Source organism: Amblyraja radiata, chromosome 23 (genome assembly GCF_010909765.2).
Source record: "Amblyraja radiata isolate CabotCenter1 chromosome 23, sAmbRad1.1.pri, whole genome shotgun sequence".
Lineage (NCBI taxonomy): Eukaryota > Metazoa > Chordata > Chondrichthyes > Rajiformes > Rajidae > Amblyraja > Amblyraja radiata.
This window is the reverse complement of record NC_045978.1, coordinates 32,298,159-32,320,109: the sequence shown is the minus strand read 5'-3', so window position 1 is coordinate 32,320,109 and position 21,951 is coordinate 32,298,159. Positions and strand designations below refer to the sequence as shown.

The window sequence follows — 21,951 nt, the reverse complement described above, 5'->3', positions numbered from 1 at the left end:
TTTCCTAAGTGGGACGGGCATAAGGTTGTGCAGATTAGTGGGTTATTAAGCCACAATAAATTGTCCCCGGTATGTAGGTGGGTGGTAGAATCTTGGGTGAATAGAGGGGAATATAGGGACAGTTAAATGGGATCAGCATAAGATTAGTACTAAATGGGTGCTCAATGATCTTTACAGACTTGGTGGGGCAAGACTGCTGTTTGACTCCATGGCTTACAGATGTACTCTCTGCTTGCAATAAAAAGGATAGTGTGGATTAGTAAACTGTTTCTTATTGTTTTATCTGGTCCCTGATAAGATGGGCAACTTGTGCAAAGCCAGTTGACCATTCTACCATGCACTACTTTGACGAATTCTTGCTGAGCCACCATATGATTACATCTATTAAATCTATTTTTAACACCTCTAATCAATTCCTCCCCCCCATATTTACAGAAGACATTGGAAATAATTTTTCCTATCAAATCTTTGTTGGCTCTTGCAATGTTTAAAATACATTTAGATAGGTAGATGAAGGTTTAGAGTGATATGGGGTAATTACAGCCCTGATACCAGCTCCGATGTCTTGGTTAGGATGGACAAAGTTTGGCCGAGGAGCCTGTTTCTGTGCTGTATACCTCTTAGACATCACGATGCAGCAGTCAGTGAGGCCACACCTGGAATACTGTGTGCAGGTCTGGTTATCCAGCTGCACGAATGGCGTCATTTATTTGGACAATGTGTGGAAGAGATTCACCAGGATGTTACCTGGCCTTGTAGGCTTGAGTTGTTGGACAGGCTGGGACTTTTCTCTTTGGAGTGTAGGGGGATGAGGGGTGTCCTTAATGAGATCCATGGATAAACTGAATGCTCGCAGTCTATTTCCAAAGGTAGACAAACCTAAACTACGTGGCATGGGAATAAACAGGAGCAACTTTTCTACTCTGAGGTTAGTCTATATCTGGAATGAACTGCCTGAGGAAGCTAGAGTAGTGGACGTACAGTAAATATGACTTTTAAAAGACATTTGGGCAGATATATGGATACAGGTGGCTTAGTGGCACAGCGATAGAGTTGTTACCTTATAGCGCTTGCAGTGCCAGAAACCAGAGTCCGATCCCAACTACGGGCGCTGTCCGTACGGAGTTTGTACATATTCCCCGTGACCACATGGGCTTTGTCTGAGACCATCGGTTTCCTCCCACATTCCAAAGACACACAGGTTTGAGGGGTAATTGGCTTGGAGTATGTGTAAATTATCCCTAGTGTGTGTAGGATGGTGTTAATGTGCGGGAATCGCTGGTTGGTGCGGATTCGGTGGGACGACTGGCCTGCTTCCTTGCTATATCGCTAAACTAAACTACAAAATAGACTTTGGGGGGGCTATGGGCCAAATGAAGGTAAATAGGACTAGCCCAGAATGCCAACTTGGTCAGCATGGACAAAGTACTCTGTGCTGTACAGCTCCATATGTCTCTGGCTCTTGCAGTGCATTATCATCTTAAACACCAAATTTTCCAGTGATATGCTTTATTCTGCTGTAAGTTTACCGTTGCATTTCCTGCCAAACAACAGTGCAAGCAATTTTAGCCAATTTCTCATATGTTCTCTGGATATGGGAGGAGGCCATTCAGCCCATTTAGTCATGCTGGCTCTGACCATTCTCATCAACTCATTCGCATACTTATCTCTCTGCAACTTCCATAAGCATCACCCAATCATACAAGGTGTTATTTACAGCAACAAATTAGCCGACCAATTAACCACCTTGGTAGGAAATTTTAAAAGATGCTCCCTGAATGCTGTCATCAATGATTAGAGTTTGATTGCTTAATGCTCAGAGGTATAAAATCGTAGCAAAGATGTCTCCACTGGTTTGATATTGAGATGGAAATTAGGTGTTTGAAAGAACAATAGATTAGCCAGCAATTAGTATTGACTAAAGCATGTTTAGATGGCTCAGTAAATGGCCTTATTGTGGATGTTCAATGCACTTTTCATTAGCTCCATGATGTGTGATTCTCTTTATTTGATCAGCGACTACCCTTTATCTGTGTTTATTTGTTCTGTAAATGATTTCTCTCTCTCATCAAACTTCTCCATTTTATCCGCAGTAGGTGGGGTTGATACGCAAGATAGATTGAACTTCTCTATTTTAAGAGACTTCTTCAAAGGCTGCTCATGGATTCTCTCTTTGCCAGAGCAAGCTTTTGCTGCAGTAACTTGCCCAGGCTACGCAGCAACTCCCAAACCTACAACCTCAGCCAAAAGAAAGGGAAATGCAACAGAAGTGGCACGGTGGCACAGCGCTGGAGTTGCTGCCTTATCACGCCAGGGACTCGGGTTCGATCCTGACTGCGGGTGCTGTCTGCATGCTGTTTATATGTTCTCCCCATGATCACGTGGGTTTTCTCCGGGTGCTCCGGTTTCCACCCGTATTACAAAGACATACGTGTTTGTAGGTTGATTGGCTTCGATAAAATTGTAAATTGGCACTAGTGTGTAGGGTAGTGCTAGTGTACGGGGATCGCTGGCCGGCGCAGACTCAGTTGGCCAAAGGACCTGTTCCCGTGCTGTATCTCTAAACAAACTATAGATGCATGGGCTTAGCACCACCTGCAGGTTCCCCATCAAGGTGCCCAACATCCTTGTTGGTCCTTAAAGCAAGGTCTAAATACAGTAACTCCTTTCTCAAAAGCACTCTGGGTGTTTGGTATTTGTTGATATTTATATATAGAGAAACACTCAAGGATGAATATATTATATTATGCCTTGGATGTTTACGTACATGTGAGGCTAGCATGATGGTTTTCTTCTCAGCAAGAGTTTGTAGTGGCCCATCTATCCCACTCTGGTGTGTCCAGCTGAGGAGATATATGTAAGTTACCCCTCGCTGTGGAATTGTACACTCATAACAACTAGAGCGCGGGCTGGGTTTTGAATATGCCACATAAGCACATCGCTTCTTGAATGCGGGATCAGTAGAAGTACTTCTGTACACTTTGCTAATCGGGGATGTGCTCAGGCATGGCAGTACATTGCTGGACTGTTTGTAAGAAATTAATTTCACTGTGCATTTGCACGTGACAATAAAAGCAGCATTGAGCCATTGGCGTTGAGTTACGGTGCTGACCTGCTACTGTAACGTTAAACTGTGTTTCATGCACTGACCCGGGCGTACATGAAGGATCTAACACTAACTCTGTCTGAAGAAAGACAAATGACTTTTTCACTGCTTTACCCAGTATTCCTCCTTCAACCAGAACTCTGTGGTGGGGATGTGTAGGAAGGAACTGCAGATGCTGATTTAAACCGAAGATAGACACAAAGAGCTGGAGTTACTCAGCGGGACAGGCATCAATCATCTCTGGAGAGAGTGAATGGGTGATGTTTCTTCTGAAGAAGGGTCTCAACCCGAAATGGCACCCATTCCTTCTCTCCAGAGATGCTGCCTGTCCCACTGAGTTACACCAGCTCTTTGTGTCTCTGTGGGAGGGATGTTGGACACTTGATTTCTGAGTGAAATCTCCTCCTTTAATCTTATGGAGGTAACTATTTATTGTTTTGTCTTTTAGTTTAATGGAGACCATTCAGCCCATTTATCCATATACTTGCTCTCAAAACAATCTCCTTTGTATTCCTCATATTTCATACTTTCATCATCTACTCACCCACTTCTACGTGGGGTGCCCTTTACAGCAGCCATTAACCCATGAACTTGGAATATGGGAGATAACTGGAGCACCTGGGAGAATCCTGCATGGCCACAGTGTGCATAGTCTCAGCATTCAAGGTCAAGATTGAACCTGGGTCATTGGAGCTGTGTAACGTTAGCTCCATCTGCAGGCATCACTGGGTTGCCTGTAACTGGAAAATATTATCGACTGTTTAGTAGGTGAGCTATTTAGTAGAGGTCAACAGGCAAATTTCATTTGAGGGTGAGAAGCAGCTATAGTTGTACATTCATTTAATGCTGCACCTTCTACTAATTATGTTGGCTGGATTTTGCTGAGAACCACAGATCCTTTCTCATTCCGCAACAGAGTGCGTGGGAAAGGCAGCAATCAACCGGTGGCTGAGAGTGGGGCTGCTTCGTTCCCCATCACACCCAGGCTGGAAGAACCCCTAAACAGCCCCAGATGGTCTGCTGTGCCCTTCAGTCCTTCTGCCCCCCTGGCTGTGGCTGACCTCAGCTTGGGTTAACAGGCACCTGAACCATCCCACCACAACCAGAGTGCAATACTGAACTACTATCTACCTCGGTAGATACTGTAGACTCTCGGTTTATCTTCGATCGGGGGCTTTACTGGCTTTCACTTATCATGTATCAGTTCTGTACACTGTGAATGGCTCGATTGTAATCATGCATTGTCTTTCTGCTGGCTGGTTAGCACGCAACAAAGGCCTTTCACTGTACCTCTGTACATGTGACGATAAGCTAAACCGAACAGCTGAGAGGGGGAATGATGGTGAGAGGAGGATACTGGTGAGTGTGAGAGAGTGAGTGTGATCATGTGAGAATCAACTCAGCAGGGATATACAGAGTCACAACATTAAGGCACAGACCTCATCCTGTGAAAAGTGCAATTCTGTAAAATTGCAATTTAAGTGAGGCCCTGCTCAATGATCTGACCCCCTGGCCCAGCTGTTGTGTAGCAGGAAGCTTGCCCCGGCTGGATATATGCACTGGATTGATCCGAACCAGTGAATGTGCCCCGATATCTCCATCATTCCACATATGTTGTGTTCTTTAATTGATCTGTTTCAAATTTTTTTTTTTAAGAAGTTGCGCTTTTGGTTTCAACATGACAACAGTTTTGACAGCACGCTGTGATTTGACACATAGGTGTACTCTTGTCCTTTCACTAACCTGGCATTTACTCTTCTCCCTTTCAAGGTCCAATGACGATATCCCGAGGCACAGCGCTGTCGGCTCTCTCCTACCAGAAGGACGGTCTGCTTAGCAACGTGACAAACCCCAACGAGGTGTTTTGCTCGGTTCCTGGCCGGCTCTCGCTCCTGAGCTCCACGTCCAAGTACAAGGTGACGGTTGCGGAGGTCCAGAGGCGCCTGTCCCCGCCCGAGTGTCTGAATGCTTCCCTTCTCGGGGGCGTCCTGCGAAGGTGAGTGGGGAAGACTCTCTTTGGTGTTAAAATCCCGTCTCATTTCTTGTTGGGTTGAAACGCCTTAAAACGGAAAGCTGCAAGAACACCGACTGGCGGGCGCATGAATGGTGCTAGCGCCATCTCAATGGAAGTGCGGCACGGTGGTGCAGCAGTAGAGTTGCTGTCTCACAGCGCCAGGAACAAGGGTTCTATCCTGACTATGGATGCTGTCCGTGTGGAGTTTGTATGTTCTCCCCGTGACCTGCCTGGGCTTACTCCGGGTGTTTCGGTTTCCTCCCACACTCCAAAGACGTTGAGGTTTGTAGGTTAATTGGCTTGGTATAATTGTAAATTGTCCCTGGTGTGTGGGATAGTGTTAGTGTGCGGGGATCAGTGCTCAGTGCGAACTCGGTGGGCCAAAGGCCTGTTTCCGTGCTGCATCTCTATACTAAACTAAACTAATTGTGTGATTTGACTGACGCATGAGATAAATGTTTCGTGAAATAAAAGGAGATGCATTTTTACAACCAGTGATATTTGACGGTCTTTACTACCATGCATAGGGTGGCATTTTTGGTGTTACAACAGACTGGATGCAAGAGTCGTAAGCAAAAAAAGAAAAAGCAAAAAAGCAATCGACTGGAGGAATTCAGTGTGTCAGGCAGCATCTGTGGAGAGAAATGTAGAGTGTTGGGTTGAGGCCCTTCTGCGGACTGATGGAGTTGAAGTGAGGTCCTTTCCGTACATCTTTTTCCCACCGGCTATCCTCCCCATTACTCCATCAGTCTGAAGATGGGACCTCTGGCTATACAACAGTCTGTCAGTGTTGTGGAGCTTGGATTCTGCATCTCACTCTCTGGGGCTTCATTAACTGTGGGAGCAGGACAACTGCATGACGTTGGAATGTCATAGCCGTTTTGTGTCTGTACTAGGTCTAGCAGCAGTGGGCTTTATGGCATTTGCTGGAGGAAAGGTGTTAAACGAGAGAACTTGCTGCTCTGGAAAAATGCTGGCAAAGGTAGCAAGGTTCAAATTGCAACCAGGAGCAGTGACTGCATCATTACACACTCAGCACTGTCAACCGATCATTAAATGCTGATCTATGCTAATACAGCCAGCTACTGAGCTAGTCAGCACATTTCAGAGTAAAATCCTGTCTCTAGGCAAATGAAATCATCTTGCATTCTTTGTTGGAATGTGAACAAATGACCGCAACCTTCTGTTTAGCAAAGTCGTATTCTGGACTCTGAACTGAATTGTCCCTTATTTTCATGTTGGTCTAACCAAGATCAACAGCTGGGAACCTTGGACATTGTTGAATCTTGGTTGGTTCTTTGTTCAACAAGTGAAACTTGTAAGGCCATGATGTGATAAATCAGCATGGTCTGAGAGCCATAACAGAGACATGGCTGCTGGGAGACATGGATGGGGATCTGAATATTGAAGGTACTTTCCACTTTTAAGATGGACAGTTATGTGAAGAAGCAGCCGTTCGGTCTATCAAGAATACTTTGCCGATCATGGCTGATCCATCTCTCCATCCGAACCCTATTCTCCTGCCTTCTCCCCATAATTTTTGATGCCTGTAGTAATCGAGGATCTATCTATCTCTGCCTTAAAAATATCCATTGACTTGGCCTCCACAGCCGCCTGGGGCAGTGAATTGCACAGATTCACCACCCTGTGACCAAAGAATTGTGTTGATGAAAGATATTTCTTGCAGAAAGAGAAAGATACGGGCTTAGTTCTGGAAGTCGGGATGTACAAGATGGTTGGTGGAACGTAAACGTAACTCCCTTATTTAAAAAATGAGGAAGGCAGAAAGTGGGGAACTACAGGTCCATTAGCTTAACAAATAAAGTTAGAGACTATGATTAAATAATTTAGAGCAGGGCACTTAGAAAAATTCAAAGTAATTGGGCAAACTCAGCATCGTACAGTGAAAAGGGATATAGTGTCTGATCAATTTACTGTTCATTGATAAATTAACGGGCTATGGATAAATGAGAATGGGTTAATCACAAAATGCTGGAGTAATTCAACGGGACAGGCAGCATCTCTGGATAGAAGGAATGGGTGACGTTTTGGGTCGAGATCCTTCTTCAGTCTGAAGACCCAAAACGTCACCCGTTCCTTCTATCCAGAGTTGCTGCCTGTCCCGTTGAGTTACTACAGCATGTTGTGTCTCTCTTCAGTTTAAACCAGCATCTGCAGTTCCCTCCTACACAATGAGCATGGGTTGATGTACTCGGAGATCCAGAGGCAATTTGATAAAAGGCAACCTCAGAATTATTGTGGTAAATCAAAGCTCAAAATGTAGGTGGTTACATAATGGGCTGAAGTTTGTCTGGCTAATTGGAAAGCTAGTTGGCATAAATGTGTCCTTTACTGGCTGACAAGATGTAATGAGCTAAGATTGGTTCAATACAATAAGCATTGATGCTGGAGCCGTTACTTTACTACATGACTTGGATTAATTCACTCGAGGAATGGTTATGAAATTTCCTGCTGGCACATAGATTGGTGGAAAATAAGTTGAGAAGAGCGTATGACGAGGTTTAAAAAGGAGAGAGGAAGGTAGAGTATAGATATAAATGACTGGATGTAAATAAGTTGAAAGCACTTCAGTGATTTACTAGCCTGATATACTGAATGCCATAATGTCATATGAGGAACGGTTGAACAGATTAGGCTTGAAGAAGAGTTGAGGGAGGCCTTGACGGTAACATATCCATTACATCTTGAGAAGTCTTGGCATGGTAAATGAGGGTGAATTTTTCCTTTTTGCAGAAAAATCTTGAAAAATAATCCCTTTAAAATAAGGGGATATGTGGTTTAAGGTTGATACAAACTTTTCTGAGTCTTTGAAAGCCTCTTCTGCGGAAGTTGAAAAGGGAGGGAAGTTGAAAGGATACACTGAATGAACTGAATTGTTACAACATGATCAGTCATGACCATGACGAATGGAGGATCTGGTTCAATGAACTGAAAGCCCCATTCCTACATCCAGTTCCCAGATCAATAGAAATGTTATTTGACGTGGTGAATGGGAAAGGGGCCAAGGCTCCCGGAACGCTGTGCGGAGCCGGGAACCCACCCAGGAGAAGAGGTGGGCGGAAGAAGGAAGACCCGGCGGGCTGCGGCCTGTAGGGGGGGAGGCTTGGAAGCGGTCAAGCTGAATCCTGAAGACTGCAGAACCAAGGGGGATGGAGTCGCTGGTCATGTGTAGGAAGGAACTGCAGATGCTGGTTTAAACCGAAGATAGACACAAAAAAACTGGAGTGACTCAGCAGGTTAGAAAGCACCTGTGGATAAAAGGAATAGGTGACGTTTCTGGGGAAAAAAGGTCTCGACCCAAAATGTCACCTGTTCCTTTTCTCCAGAGATGCTGTCTGAGCCGCTGGTGATGACAGACTCGAGGAGTGGGCCAGTTGGAGTGGGACCGGGGTATTGCCTCTAGTGCTCCAGTACTTTCAAGGCCTGAAGTCCCTCTGCCCAGGCTGCAGGAGGCACCCCCGGGACACAATGGCGGTCGGGTGAATCTCTTGACGTTGGTTTGCAGGTCAAGCTGGTCGAGGGAGACGGAGGAGGCCCTGTAGCAGCCTGGCGCTTACCTGGGGAGTTGAACTTTTGGTAAATGCTGCCGAAATATGGCGACTCGTGCATGTGTAATCTATGCACATGCTTTTCACTGTGTTTCGGTGAAGAATTTCACTGTGCAATGCACATAACAATAAATCACCTTTGAACCATTGAGCGATAAAGCAAAAAAAAAATCAAGCATGTATGCTTACAAAAGTTGCGAAGAAAGCAGCGGGTGATGGTGGGGTTGGAGTGATTGTGGTGAAAAAAGGGATGGAAATCAGATTATTTTTAAAGATTGAACCCCTGAGTGACTACTGCAATCTTTGTAAGCTTAGTGAAGGAGGTTTAGAGTGAGTCAAGATATGGTCTACCAAAGATAGGAGAGCTTTAGAACAGTCAGACCCAGAAATCACTCGGCAATGGAGGCTTCTTAGCAGATCAGCTGATGGACCAGGGAGTTAATGTTACGAGAATCTAATTAGTGTTGTGCGGTTGGAAGTGCAACACTTGGTTACTCACAACACCAGGGTTGTTGACAATGTGGCCCAGCCTCTGCTGGATGCCAGTGAGCGGACGGAACAGGAAATGGGTTTGTTGCAGAGACTGAGACAATGGGTTCACTTTTCCATCATTTGGTTGGCAGCAATTTTTTGCTGATTCAGCACTGGGTGTTAGACAAGCAGCCTGCCATCGTGGGGTTAGACTGGCTAAGCAAGTTTTGTCTTGGTCAGAGTCAGTCATTGAGTAACATAGCTTGGAATTGGGGCCTCTCGACCATGCGAGTCCATGTAGATCATCAAGCACCCATTTACACTCATCCCATTCTATTCTCCGCACATTCCCATCTGCTGCCCCAAGATTCTACCACTCACTCACACACATTTGGTGCAATTTACGTTGGTCAATTAACCTTCCAACCAGCATGCACGCGGAACGTGTGAGAGTGCATTTGAGAAAATGGAGAACATGGGGGGAAACACACGGAGTAACAGGCACGATGTGCAAACTTCACACAAAGTGTTCTTAGCATTTTTCCCACTTTATGCTTTCCAACTGAGGAATATGTCCTGGTGAACTATTTAAATAGGCTGCGAGCAGAGTTTTAGAAATTTCCAGCCACTGACCAAAGCCTTAAGGGCCTGTGCCACTTGGGCATCATTTGCGCGTCACGTGGATGGTACGCGCGAAGATTTTGTGAATCCTGGGGCGCCGCGCGTCACTGCCTATGTGTCACCTTGCACCATGCGCGCCCAATGCACACCATGTGCGCATCACGTGCGCGTCGTGACGCTTAAGTGGTGTCGCGTAAATTATGCGCAAATGACGCCCAAGTGGGACAGCCCTTTAAGTTTTGATGGAAATTGAGTAGAATAATCGGCAGTCTCTCCTACATTGCCCCAGAGTCTGCAGAGTTCAAAGTGGAACTCTTTTCATAAGTGCTGAAAAATCACAAGAATTCCATCGCCAAAACAGATTTGAGCAAAATATTCACGGTAGTCGTTGCGTCAAATTCCAAGGAACACGAACTAAGAATTAAAAAGTTGGAGTCAGGAATTATCTTTAATAATTCAAAATACATTCCAAAGGAAGCTGGTTGAACCACACAATTACAAGTTGTTTGTACAGCTGAACAGCGCATCAATTGCTGTTGAAGTATATGGGAAAGCAATAGGTGGGGTTGATATGTACGAGTGATAAGCCTTGTCCTGCTTTTGAATTCCTATGTTCTTAATCACTCCAGTCAGAGTGGTTTATTTCAATAGACCACTTTCTTACGAGGCTCGTCTGGTATTTACAAAGCCACTGCAGCCAGAAAGAGTAAAATGAATTAGCAACTCTTCATATTTTGTGATTTGGGGGGGGGGGGGGGGGGGGGGGGATTACTGTTTGAAGGTTCAGTAATCTTGAACCCACATCACATTGGAAAAATCATGATGGATTATAGGTGGGACAGGAGCCAGACTACAATGTGGAGAAGTGTAGGCAGGAACTGCAGATGCTGGTTTAAACCGAGGATAGACACAAGATGCTGGAGTAACTCAGCGGGACAGGCAGCATTCCTTCTGTCCAGAGATGCTGCCTGTCCCGATGAGTTACTCCAGTATTTTGAGTCTATCTGCAATGTGGAGAAACTGTGTTGCCGTGCAGGACTGGCTCAGACCCTGGATGTATATTGTATGTAATTTCCTTTGCTTCCTTTTGCCAAAGAGACCCACTGGACGGAGGCTGAAGGTGTGTCTGAGGTATAAATAACTTGCGCTGTTTTTGCCGAGGGAGAGAAGTTTGTCAAAGCTGTGGAAATTAAGAGGACAGCAAGGATTCCCAACAAGATGCACGTAGATGGAGTGGGTGCTAAGGTGGCTTGTGGTTACCATGGGTTCATCCAAGTGGAAGAGGTGCAGGCTGCGGTGTACACATTGTAAGCTTCTAATTCTCTTTGGTGCGGAGTTACTTTCAGAGAATTGGGGTACTTCAAAAGTGATGTCTATGAAGAGTGTACCTCACAAATAGAGTCCAATTGAATATTCATCTATGGCAGGAAGAGAAATAAGAATGACTATGGGAAGACTAGATAGAGGGAGAGGTCATGGCTTTAAGAACAAATCTGCCTCACATTTCATCGCTGCCTTTTGTGTACCAATCAGCCACTAAGTGATTGGACAAGACCTGCTTTGGTTGGGGGCCCACCACTTGGATATTGATAGTGCTTGGGATGTCAGGCATCACTGGATCAGCCTTGCACAAGGCCATTCCTCTGTGTGTTGTGCCAGTGCAGGGTGTGAGAAAGGAAGCTGGTAAAGCTAGGGCTGAGGGTTTGTGAGGAGGAGGTTATGGATCAGAAGGGAGAGGTTGAGATAAGAATTGTCTACTTGTGGTTAATGGTGACAGTGATGTGGGATGTGCTGTGATGGGTGCTGGATGCGGCCTGTGGACGGTTAGTCAGGGGGGAGGTTGGTAGGTGGAAGCAGAGGAACTTGTGCCAAGTGGTTGGTTGATGGGAAGCCTTGATTCAGATGATTGATGCCAGTGGGTCGGGTTGGGTTAGGTTAATGCTGGGGAGAATCTGAAGAGCTGCTGGATAATGAGGGAAGAGTTGTTAACTCTGAATTAAGACGTGCTCACCTCCCTCCTGACCAACCATGAAAATAGGAGCAGGATGGTGCCATACAAAGCTACCCTGGCATTCAATGTGATCGTGGCTGATCTGTGCTGACCATGTCTCCTCTTCTGTCCCATTTTCAAATAACATTCAATTCCTTGATCTTTCAAATATTTATCCATCTCCATCTTAAACATATCTAATGATCTGCCCTTCACCCACCATCCTCTTGGGCAGTGATTTCCAGAGTTTCATTAACATTTGAGAAGAAATTTCTGCAAATATCAGTTTTAAATGACCAGACCCTATAACCAGTAACAATATACCCATTCATGACTCTTTCACTAGTGGAAACATCCCAACATCTACCCGGTAAAGCTTCCCCTTGCAATCTTGTATGCTTCAATAATGTCACCACTCATTCTCTGAACTTACAAGGAATATGGACCCAAACTGTGTAGTCTCTCTTGATAGGACAATTCTCTTATCCCAGTAATTAGCCTGGCGAATCTCCTGTGACTACTATATCCTTTGTAGGTAAGGGGAAAGGAACTGTGGGCAATATTCCAGGTGGGACCTCACCAACATCCTTTGCAACAGTAACAAAACTTTCCTGTACTTCAACTCCCAACTTCTTGTGCCATAAACACCAAATATATTTTGCATTCATAATGACCTGTCTTGTCATGCTATCTGGATCTGTCTGCTATCACCTTGAGATTCATTCACAGAACAAGCATGTCCCTTGGAATTTTGTACATATGCAATCTATCTCCATTTATATAATTTATATAATTATATAATTTCTCTTACTGAAGAACCTTGCACTTACCCCACATTAAACTCCATTTGCCTGGGCCAAATCATTCAATCTATTGATGTTGTATCTATATCTTAAATATACCTAATGATTTGACCTCCACCCATCATATTCAACATGTTGTAGAATCACTATTCCCTCATCACAACTGACTCTTCCACCTACCTTTGTATCATTAACAAACTTGGAAACCTTTAACCTTAAAATGTTTTCCATCTTCCAGGTCATCAATGTTAATATTAAACAAGGGCTACTAATATATTCCTTGAGCACTCAACTAGTTACATGCCTTTCACCTTAAAATAACATTTATTTCAACTCCTTGTTTTCAACATAGCGGGCGTTTTTCAATCCATGCAAATACACTTTCTCCAAAACCCTGGGGTGTTCATTTAAGCACAAGCCTCTTGTATGTCACAATGGCAGATGTCTTTGGTAATTCTAAACACATGACATGTACAAGTTCTCCTCTATCAACACTTCCTGACACATCCTCAAAGAATTCAAGCAAACATGTCAAAAATAATTTGCATCCTATAAAACCACGTTGACTAGATTTGATTTTCTTCGGCTTTAATTTGTTTTGTTTTTTCTTTGATTTTAACTCCAACGTCTTGCCAACAATAGATGTAAAGGTAACTGCCATATAGTTCCACAGCTGGTGTATTTATCCCTTGTACAATCTTCTGGAACCATCCTGGAAGTAAGTGAGGTTTGGAAAAATGCCAATTGAAGTATGGACACATGAACGGGCAGAGAATAGTAAGATTAAACGAGAACTTACCAGTTTGAAGTTTGATCTGTATTTTATGAGGAATTACGATGAGGGATTACGTGAAGAAGCCCCGCCGCGACGCATGCGTGTCATTCTTCAAAGCAGCGGTGTGAAATCACAGATAACTGTAATGACTAAACATAGTAAGATTAGAGAAGAGATACCTGTTAAGTATATGATCAAGGGTGGGAGCGGAGGGCACGTAATCCCTCATCGTAACTCCTCATAAAATACAGATCAAACTTCAAACTGGTAAGTTCTCGTTTAATCTTACTATTTTACTTCGGAGTCACGTGAGTGACTACGTTAAGATTTTAAAGCTCTGTGATTTCATGCCGTGGAAACGAGTCCATGCATCACGTCTGCCTTGATGACTGTAGGAGGAATTGTGTTAACATAATTTGGACATGAATTCGACATTGAAATCATAAAATTTATTAACACAAATTTATAACCCCTTTTTATGGGTTTAAATTAATTTACAGAACTTAAAATTGTTTCTGCAAACATTCCAGGTTTCATTACTGGTTTATTGTAAAATAATTGGAATGTTTTTTCCCCAGACCATCCTGCTGCCTTGAGGATTTGGTCCATTGGTATATCCAACTGTATCGCTGCCGATGTAGCTGCAGCCCTGGTGGAATGAGATTTAAAAATATTAGTATCCACCCCAGCCTGTGTTAGCACCTGTTTCAGCCATCTTGAGATGGTCTGGACCGTCACTCTTTTGTGTGGTTGCTTGTGGCTGACCAAAAAGTGCCTTCTCATTGCCTCTTAGGATTTTCGTTTTCTCCATGTATAACGACAGATGTCTTACTTTACACAGACGGTCATCTGTTGGGTATGACCTAAATTGTATATTGAGGCCTGCTGATCCTTGACTAACTCATAGATATGAAACTTAATATTTTCTGTTGAGGAAGTCATGTTGTCCAGTCTTAGTTTATGCAGTGACTGTACCCTCTGTGCCGTGACCAATGCCATTAGCATGACTGTTTTTAATGTCAGTCTGTGTAGGGACAGAGCTGTTGCTGGAGACCAATTCCTGAGCATCTACAGGACAATACTTACATCCCATATTTGGGAGTACCTGGTTCTTGGGGGATTAGTATTAAAAATTCCCCTCATAAGTTTTGTTACCAGTGGGTGAGCCCCAAAAGAGTAACGCTCTGTCCCCTGCCATAGGTAAGTCGATTGGGCACTTCTGGCGCAGTTGATGGCACTGTAACTGAGCCCGTCATCATAGTGGAGGCCTGCCAGATATTCCAGAACAGACGGGATGTTCATGTCTCTGTAGGTGATGTTGTTTTTATGGCAGTGCATCGCCCACTTCCTGATATAGACCAGATACTGTTTTTTGGTTGACTGTCTTTGAGCCGCCGAGATCATGTTCACTGTTCGGTCCGTCAGTCCCAGGTGTAGTAGAGGTGTTTTTAAAACTCTACAAATTAATAAGTTCAAATGTTTATGGCATGGGTGGCTATCCCTTGTTACGGGATGTAGCAATAAATCTGGTCTATGTGAGATGGTGATACATGGTTCTAATATCATGTTTAATACCACTGGGAACCATGGTTGAGTAGGCCAATCGGGTACTACCAAAATACCAGACGCAGAGTCTTGTTGTATTTTCCTTAATACCCGACTGATGAGGCAGAAAGGAGGGAATGCGTAAATAAACAATTTCCTCCCAATGCAGCGAAATGCATCTGTCGCCGCTGCCCCAGGGTCTGGTTCCCATGAAACATAATTTGATAACTGGCGGTTAAGTCTGGATGCGAATAGATCGATATCTGGTGTTCCATATTTTGCTGTAATATCAGCAAATGCTTTTTTATTCAACATCCATTCGGTGTTTTCATTAAATTTGCGTGACCTGGTGTCTGCCACTAAATTTAGTCTTCCTGGTAGGTAAGTGGCTGATATCCAAATATCTCTCTGGATACACCATTGCCAAATTGTATTAGCCAGATTGTCACATGATGTCGATTTGTTTCCAGCCATGTGGTTAATGTATGCTACCACGGTGGTATTGTCTATCTGTAGTCTAACATGCTGGTGATATGACCCAGTACAATATGACTTTAGGCCATGGAATGCACCCAACATTTCCAGGTAGTTTATGCCCAGTGTGAGTAATAATGATGCCTCCTGAGCAGTCCACCTACCTCCACAGCTGGTGATGGTATTGGTGGCTCCCCACCCAAGTGCACTGGCATCAGTTTGTAGTACCATGGAAGGGTTACTGACAATGATTGGATTGGAACAAAGCCAGATGTTATCTATCCACCATTTTAGTTCCATTTTAGCTTGATTGGTAGTTTCATAGGTCTGTCAAAGTGACCTGCATTAATTTAGAGTGCTTGTATTTTTGCTCTCTGTAAGTTTTGGTAATGTAGAGGTCCAAATTGTGTGGCTGGAAAGGCAGCCACCATTTTGCCAATTACTTTTGCTACCAATCTGATGGATGGTTTGCTGATGTCATTGAGGTTATTGCAAGCCTCTATTAAATCTCTAGCCTTTCCCTTATGCAGAGTCACCGACATGTGAACTGAGTCAATGGTGAGCCCCAAATAGTCCATAGTAGTGGAAGGCGTTAGTTTAGATTTAACTGGATGGATAATAAATCCCAGTTTTTCAAATAATTGTTTTGTGGCTGTTACAGTTTGTTTGGCCAATTCCAAAGTTTTGCCCACAATGAGTATGTCATCTAAATATGCCATGACCATGTGTTTACGTTTTCGTAGAAACGCTAGGGCTGGTTTCAAAATTTTGTGAACAGCCTGGGGCTGATGATAACCCATTTGGCAGTGCTTTATACTGCCAGTGTTGTCCCATCCAGTTGAATTTTAAGTAACATCTGTGGTCACCTCGTATAGGCACTGAATAGTAAGCGTCTTTTAAATCGATGCTGGCCATGAAGTAACCTTTGGAAATTAATTGTTTAGCAGTAACAAAGGTTTCCATTTTGTCAGATCTATGATGATGCGACAACCACCATCTTTTTTGTTTTTGGTAAATATATTGGACACGAATTCTAATGGTTCGTGTTGAGTTTTCTAAATTACACCTTTTACGTAAAGCCGCTCCAGTTCAGCTTACGCTTTTGATTTTTCTTTATCAGAAAGCACGAACATTCGGTTCGGTATATGTTGAACTGGAGGGCTGTACTTGTGTATAAACTCTATTGTATATCCCTGGATACTGCTTAAGATGTAAGTATCGGTTGTTAACATGCTCCATGCATTCAGAAAAGAGTGTAATCTCCCCCCAACCTCCATGCTCCCTGTATTTTGTAGGGAACCAGACCCACCTACCTCCATAGTTACCAGTGGCAGGTTTACTTCTTTTTGTAGGTTCTTCGCTGCTGTTGTTGCGCTGGTGTCTGGATTTTCGGTTTGGTTGGCGTTGGAGGTCCCCGCATCTTCCAAGAAGGCCGGCCTGGGCCATGGCCTAAAAATAGACTCATGTTTTGAGTACCGGGCCTTCGAGCTTTCACCAGTTCTGCTGGTGGGTGCGTAGGGGTGCTGTCTTTGGCTGTAGTGGGTTTTTGTTGGAATCCCTTTTATTAGTCAAGTAGGTTCTCTCGTTCCTGCACCCCTTGCACACTTGTCTTTCCTTCTGCGGACCCCTCTTCCAGGTCAGCCCAGAACTGACCCGCAGTGCTCCCCTCTGATGAGGTAGAAGCACTGTGCAGCCCTTCAAGAGGTACTGCTGTGGGTTTATCATAGGGCCCACAGTGACCCGACTCCATCTCCCGGAGTCTGTCACATTGGAGCAAATGCTCCACACACCGCTCCATCCGGCTCCAGAGCTCTCGGTCGCTGGCCGCCCGCGGTTGTTCAAAGTCGGACTCCTCTGAGTCCACGACCTTGTTTGTTTTTGTGTCTAGCCTTTCTGCCCGGCCGCGTGGATCTGGCCGGTGCGGAGGCGACATCGGGCACAGCTGATCCCATTATAGGTGATTCAAGTGCCACTGGCCGCTGCTAGCCCACCAGCTTTGTCGCAGCCCATTGGTTTCTCCACCTGTAATCAGCATAGGAAAACACAAAAAGACCGCAGCTCTTACCCGCAGGTCCAGGTTTAAATTGTCGCTACGGGGGAACGTCGTTCCACCCCGTCTCCTGCCATTTTCGACTTGTCAAAAAGTCGATGGCCCCATTTGAATAGTCTCCCGCCCGGCCGTGGTGTTCTGGCCGGCGCGGGACCAAAAGTCGGCACAGAAGATCCCTTACGGGGCTTGTGCCTTCAGCTGCTGCTGGCTCCCGCAACTTCGCGGTCCTCCCCAGCCAGCTTCACTCGCAGCACTTGTGGACACTATTTTGTCCAGCTTCCCCCCCCCCGTGTAAAAACAGCGCGGGGACAAAAAATACCGCAGAGTAAATCACTTACCTGCAGGGCGCGGTTTCAAACTTACCGCTGCGGGGGAACGCTCCACCCCGCCTGTCGTTTCGCAAGCGTGAAAGCGATATGACACGCATGCGTCGTGGCGGGCTTCTTCACGTAGTCACTCACGTGACTCCGAAGTAAAATAGGGATCTTCTTGATGCTGATGGAATGAGTTATGTTGGCATCATGGCTGGCACAGTCATGGTGGGTCGCAGGGCCTTTTCCTGAGCTGTACTGTGTTCTATGGAATGTTGAAGACCTCTTTGTGGGCTCACTTTTGTTTTATCTCATTTAGTTTAGTTTAGAGATTCAGTGTGGAAAAAGGCTATCCCCATACACTAGCCCTATCCTGCACACAAGGGACAATTTCCATTTTTGACTGAAGCCAATTAACCTACAAACTGTGCATCTTTAGAGGGTGGCAGGACACCAGATCACCCGGAGAGAACCCACGTGGTCACAGGGAGAATCTACAAACTCCGTACAGGATTGAACCCGAGTCTCTGGCACTGTAAGGCAGCAACTCTACCGCTGCGCCCCAGTGCCGCCCATGTTAGCTACCATGTTTGTGTTTAGTGAATGATGTCCCCTACCTCGAGGTTGTGGGTAGATCTGTCAGCTTTCAATGAACGCGGTGTTAGTGCATATTTTGTTGCCAGAGCAGGCATGATGGGCTGAATGGCCTCCACCAGCTTCTATCTCGTATGTTTTTACTATATTCTTCCTAATCTCATAAGTATTGGCGGCTCAGAAGCTTTAGTTATCACGGGTGTAAGTATGATTACACTCGTGAAGATGACAAGGGCTAGGGGCTAACTAGTATGCAAATCCTGCCATTATCTCTAATTATTCTGTCAAGTAAGAGTGTGAAGAGTCGAAGTAGACATCTGTTGATCATGAAGCAATAGTTAGCTCTGTGTGAGTAGAATCTGGGGCTTTAACTGAGATAAACCTGCCAAATGCTAAAATGGTTGCATTTCTCATCATCACTCACTTGAGCTTCAGCTCAGTGAGCCTGGCTTGTGATGCTAGGGAGGAGGACGAGGAATGTAAAGACACATCTTAAGGCAGGCAGTGCTGAGTGGGACAATTCAAGTTCGTCTCTTCAATGTCTTTCACTCATGAAATGGCATAAATTAAGCGCTTTTAAAAATAAACTAACACAATTATTCTTCCTCCAGGGCAAAGTCAAAAAATGGAGGAAGATCATTACGGGAGAGGCTTGACAAAATAGGTTTAAACCTTCCTGCTGGCAGACGGAAAGCTGCCAATGTCACTCTGCTGACCTCTCTGGTGGAAGGTACGTTGTTGATGAACTGAATTGACTTTAGTTTGTTGTCACGTGTACCGAGGTTCAGTGAAAAGCCATTTTGGTGCATGCTAACCAGTCAGCAGAAGGACCATACTGAAGAAGGGTCTTGACCCGAAACGCCGCCCATTTCTTCTCTCCAGAGATGCTGCCTGTCCCGCTGAGTTACTCCAGCATTTTGTGTCAAACATGATTATAATCGAAGGTACACAAAAATGCTGGAGAAACTCAGCGGGTGCAGCAGCATCTATGGAGCGAAGGAAATAGGCAACGTTTCGGGACGAAACGTTGCCTATTTCCTTCGCTCCATAGATGCTGCTGCACCCGCTGAGTTTCTCCAGCATTTTTGTGTACCTTCGATTTTCCAGCATCTGCAGTTCCTTCTTAAACATATGATCATAATCGAGCCATCCACAGTGTACTGACACACGATAAAGGGAATAACGTGAATTTAGTGCAAGATAAAGCCAGTAAAGTCTGATCCAAGATAGTCCGAGGGTCTCCAATTGGGTAGATAGTAGTTCAGGACTGCCCTCTAGTTGTTGGTAGGATAGTCTCCATTGTACTTACTTAGAAATGGAGAACCTTTGTTTAGTGGTGAATTATTTGCCACAGTAATCAAGTCAATGGATACTTTTAAGGCAGAGATGGATATTTTTAATTGGTATGGGTGTCAAGGGTTATGGGGAGAAGGCAGGACAATTGGGTTAGGAGGGAAAGATAGATGATTGAATGGTGGGGTAGACTTGATGGGCCGAATGGCTTAATTCTACTCCTATGACTTTTGATCTTATGACCTTATGAACCTGGGTGATTTGTTTGGGAAAGGCAGTAACAGTCCCCGGGGCTTTTCTTGGGGATGTTACTGATTAAATGATTTATTTTGGTCCAGAATTTCCACTTAACTTCCAGTCTATGATTGCATTTGAGCAGGTACTTTGGGGGGAAAACCTCTCCCCTCTCCCATGTTGCCCCAGGACACTAAATGGATCTCCTGGCTGGGTTTGGAGATTAGGTAAAAGGCAACTTCACCGATTCTTTTATAAAAGAACAAGCTGTAATGTTACCAGTTCTTTTTATCAAAGAACATATGGAGGGATTACACCTGCGGTACACATGTCTCTCGATCCTTCATTTTCCACCCAAGAAATCCCCTTTGTGCATCCAAGCATTTTAAGGAACTGCTCCAATATTATATGGGTGGAATCAGCTAGTACAAGTTGTAATGTGCCATGACCATGTTGTTAATGTGTGGAATGAGATGGGGTCATGAGGCCTGCTCCCTGTGCGTCCCCCTTTTTAAGGACACCACCATGACCATCTATAATCTTCTCCAGCTGTCCCAACCTTAGGCAAATATTACTTTTCAAAAGGGATGGGCAGAGAATGAAGTTGCAAGTTGACAGGCCATGATTAGAACTTCCCTTCCACAAGACATCTTTGCAATGAACGTATTGCAGTTCTGTATCATCGAATCATAGATTGATACAATGTGGAAACAGGCCCTTCAGCCCAACTTGCCCACACTGGCCAACATGTCCCTGCTACACCAGTCCCACCTGTCCATATCCCTCCAAATCTGTCCTATCTATGTACCTGTCAAACAGTTTCTTAAATGTTGGGATAGATCCTGCTTCTCCCGACTCCTCTGGCAGCTTGTGCCATATACCCACCACACTTTGTGTGAAAAAGTGACCTCTCATTTTACTATTAAATTAGATTCCTGTTGTAGAGAGAGTTAATGGGATCGCACGCGAAGCAGCCCAGCTGGGTATGGGCTCCCTGCAGGATCACCCAGACTTCAGCCTCTCCTGGGGGGGGGGGGGGGTATTCTTCTAGCTTCCTCAAAACTGCTTCAAAAGTGGAAGACGTTCTCCCATATTAGAATAGGAATCCTACTCAAGAGGCCCGTGGAAGCCACTCTAGGTTACCACTCTAACATGGCCCATTATAGTCAAGTAGTCTAGTAATTGAGTTCGGGTTCTGCTCGTTGCTAATATTCATGTCTTGTTCTTAGGTGAGGCTGTGCACCTTGCCCGCGACTTTGGTTACGTGTGCGAGACGGAATTCCCCGCAAAAACAGCTGCAGAGTACCTGACCCGACAGCATATGGAGCGGAATGAGATCGGCAGCCGGAAGAGCATGCTCCTTGCAGCCAAGTAAGTGTCATCTCTTGTGGCTGCTACAAGCAGGGCTGGAGGACAGAAATAGGACACGGGGTGTAATGTGACCACTGAGCTCATCCTGACCAGTAAATTGTTATTCCCTTAGCTAACATCCCGAGTTTTGTCTCAGTGGTAGATCTATGGTAAGTGGTGGGTCTTGACAGCATTGTCTTTGATGTCTACCATCACTTTGCTGCAGTTTGAAACCGAGCTGAGTGGGGCAGGAATTGACTGGATTGGATCGGTCCTACTTCCTGTGAACAGGACATGCCAGAGTCATTTTCATATTGACAAGAGGGTGCAGGTGTTTCAAATGTCCTTGGAACGGCTTTGCTGGAGGTGCAGCTAGTTATGGGACATAATCCTTCATTGCCACTTTCTATTGCCTTTTGCTGTGTCCAGTGCTCTCGGTCATTACTTCAAGTTCCTGGATATGTATTTGTCTGAAGACCTGAGCTGGGCCCAGCACACTGATGCGATCACAAAGGAAGCTCACCAACACCTCCACTTCTCAGAAGATTGGGGAAATTTGATATATCACCAAATATTCTATTGAACCCACATCATGTGTATGGTAGAGAACATACTGATTAGTTGCATCACAGTCTGGTTCAGTAACTCGAATGCCCAAGAATGAAGGAGGCTGCAGAAAGTGGTGGACAGTTTCTGGTTGTAATCCTATGGAGCATGAACTCCACTTTAGACCCACTAGGCCAAATGACCT

General features: G+C 44.9%; 1 protein-coding gene across 3 annotated transcripts in view; it reads left to right on the top strand.

Annotated features, from left to right (window-relative positions):
- Positions 1 to 21,951, top strand: part of tfap2c (transcription factor AP-2 gamma) — a 63,942-nt gene that overhangs the window by 38,778 nt on the left and 3,213 nt on the right. For all 3 annotated transcript variants that reach the window (XM_033041982.1, XM_033041980.1, XM_033041981.1), the window contains exons 4-6: positions 4,877 to 5,102; positions 18,935 to 19,053; positions 21,080 to 21,221. In XM_033041982.1, coding sequence (XP_032897873.1) covers positions 4,877 to 5,102; positions 18,935 to 19,053; positions 21,080 to 21,221 — 487 coding nt within the window. The remainder of the gene's footprint in view (positions 1 to 4,876; positions 5,103 to 18,934; positions 19,054 to 21,079; positions 21,222 to 21,951) is intronic.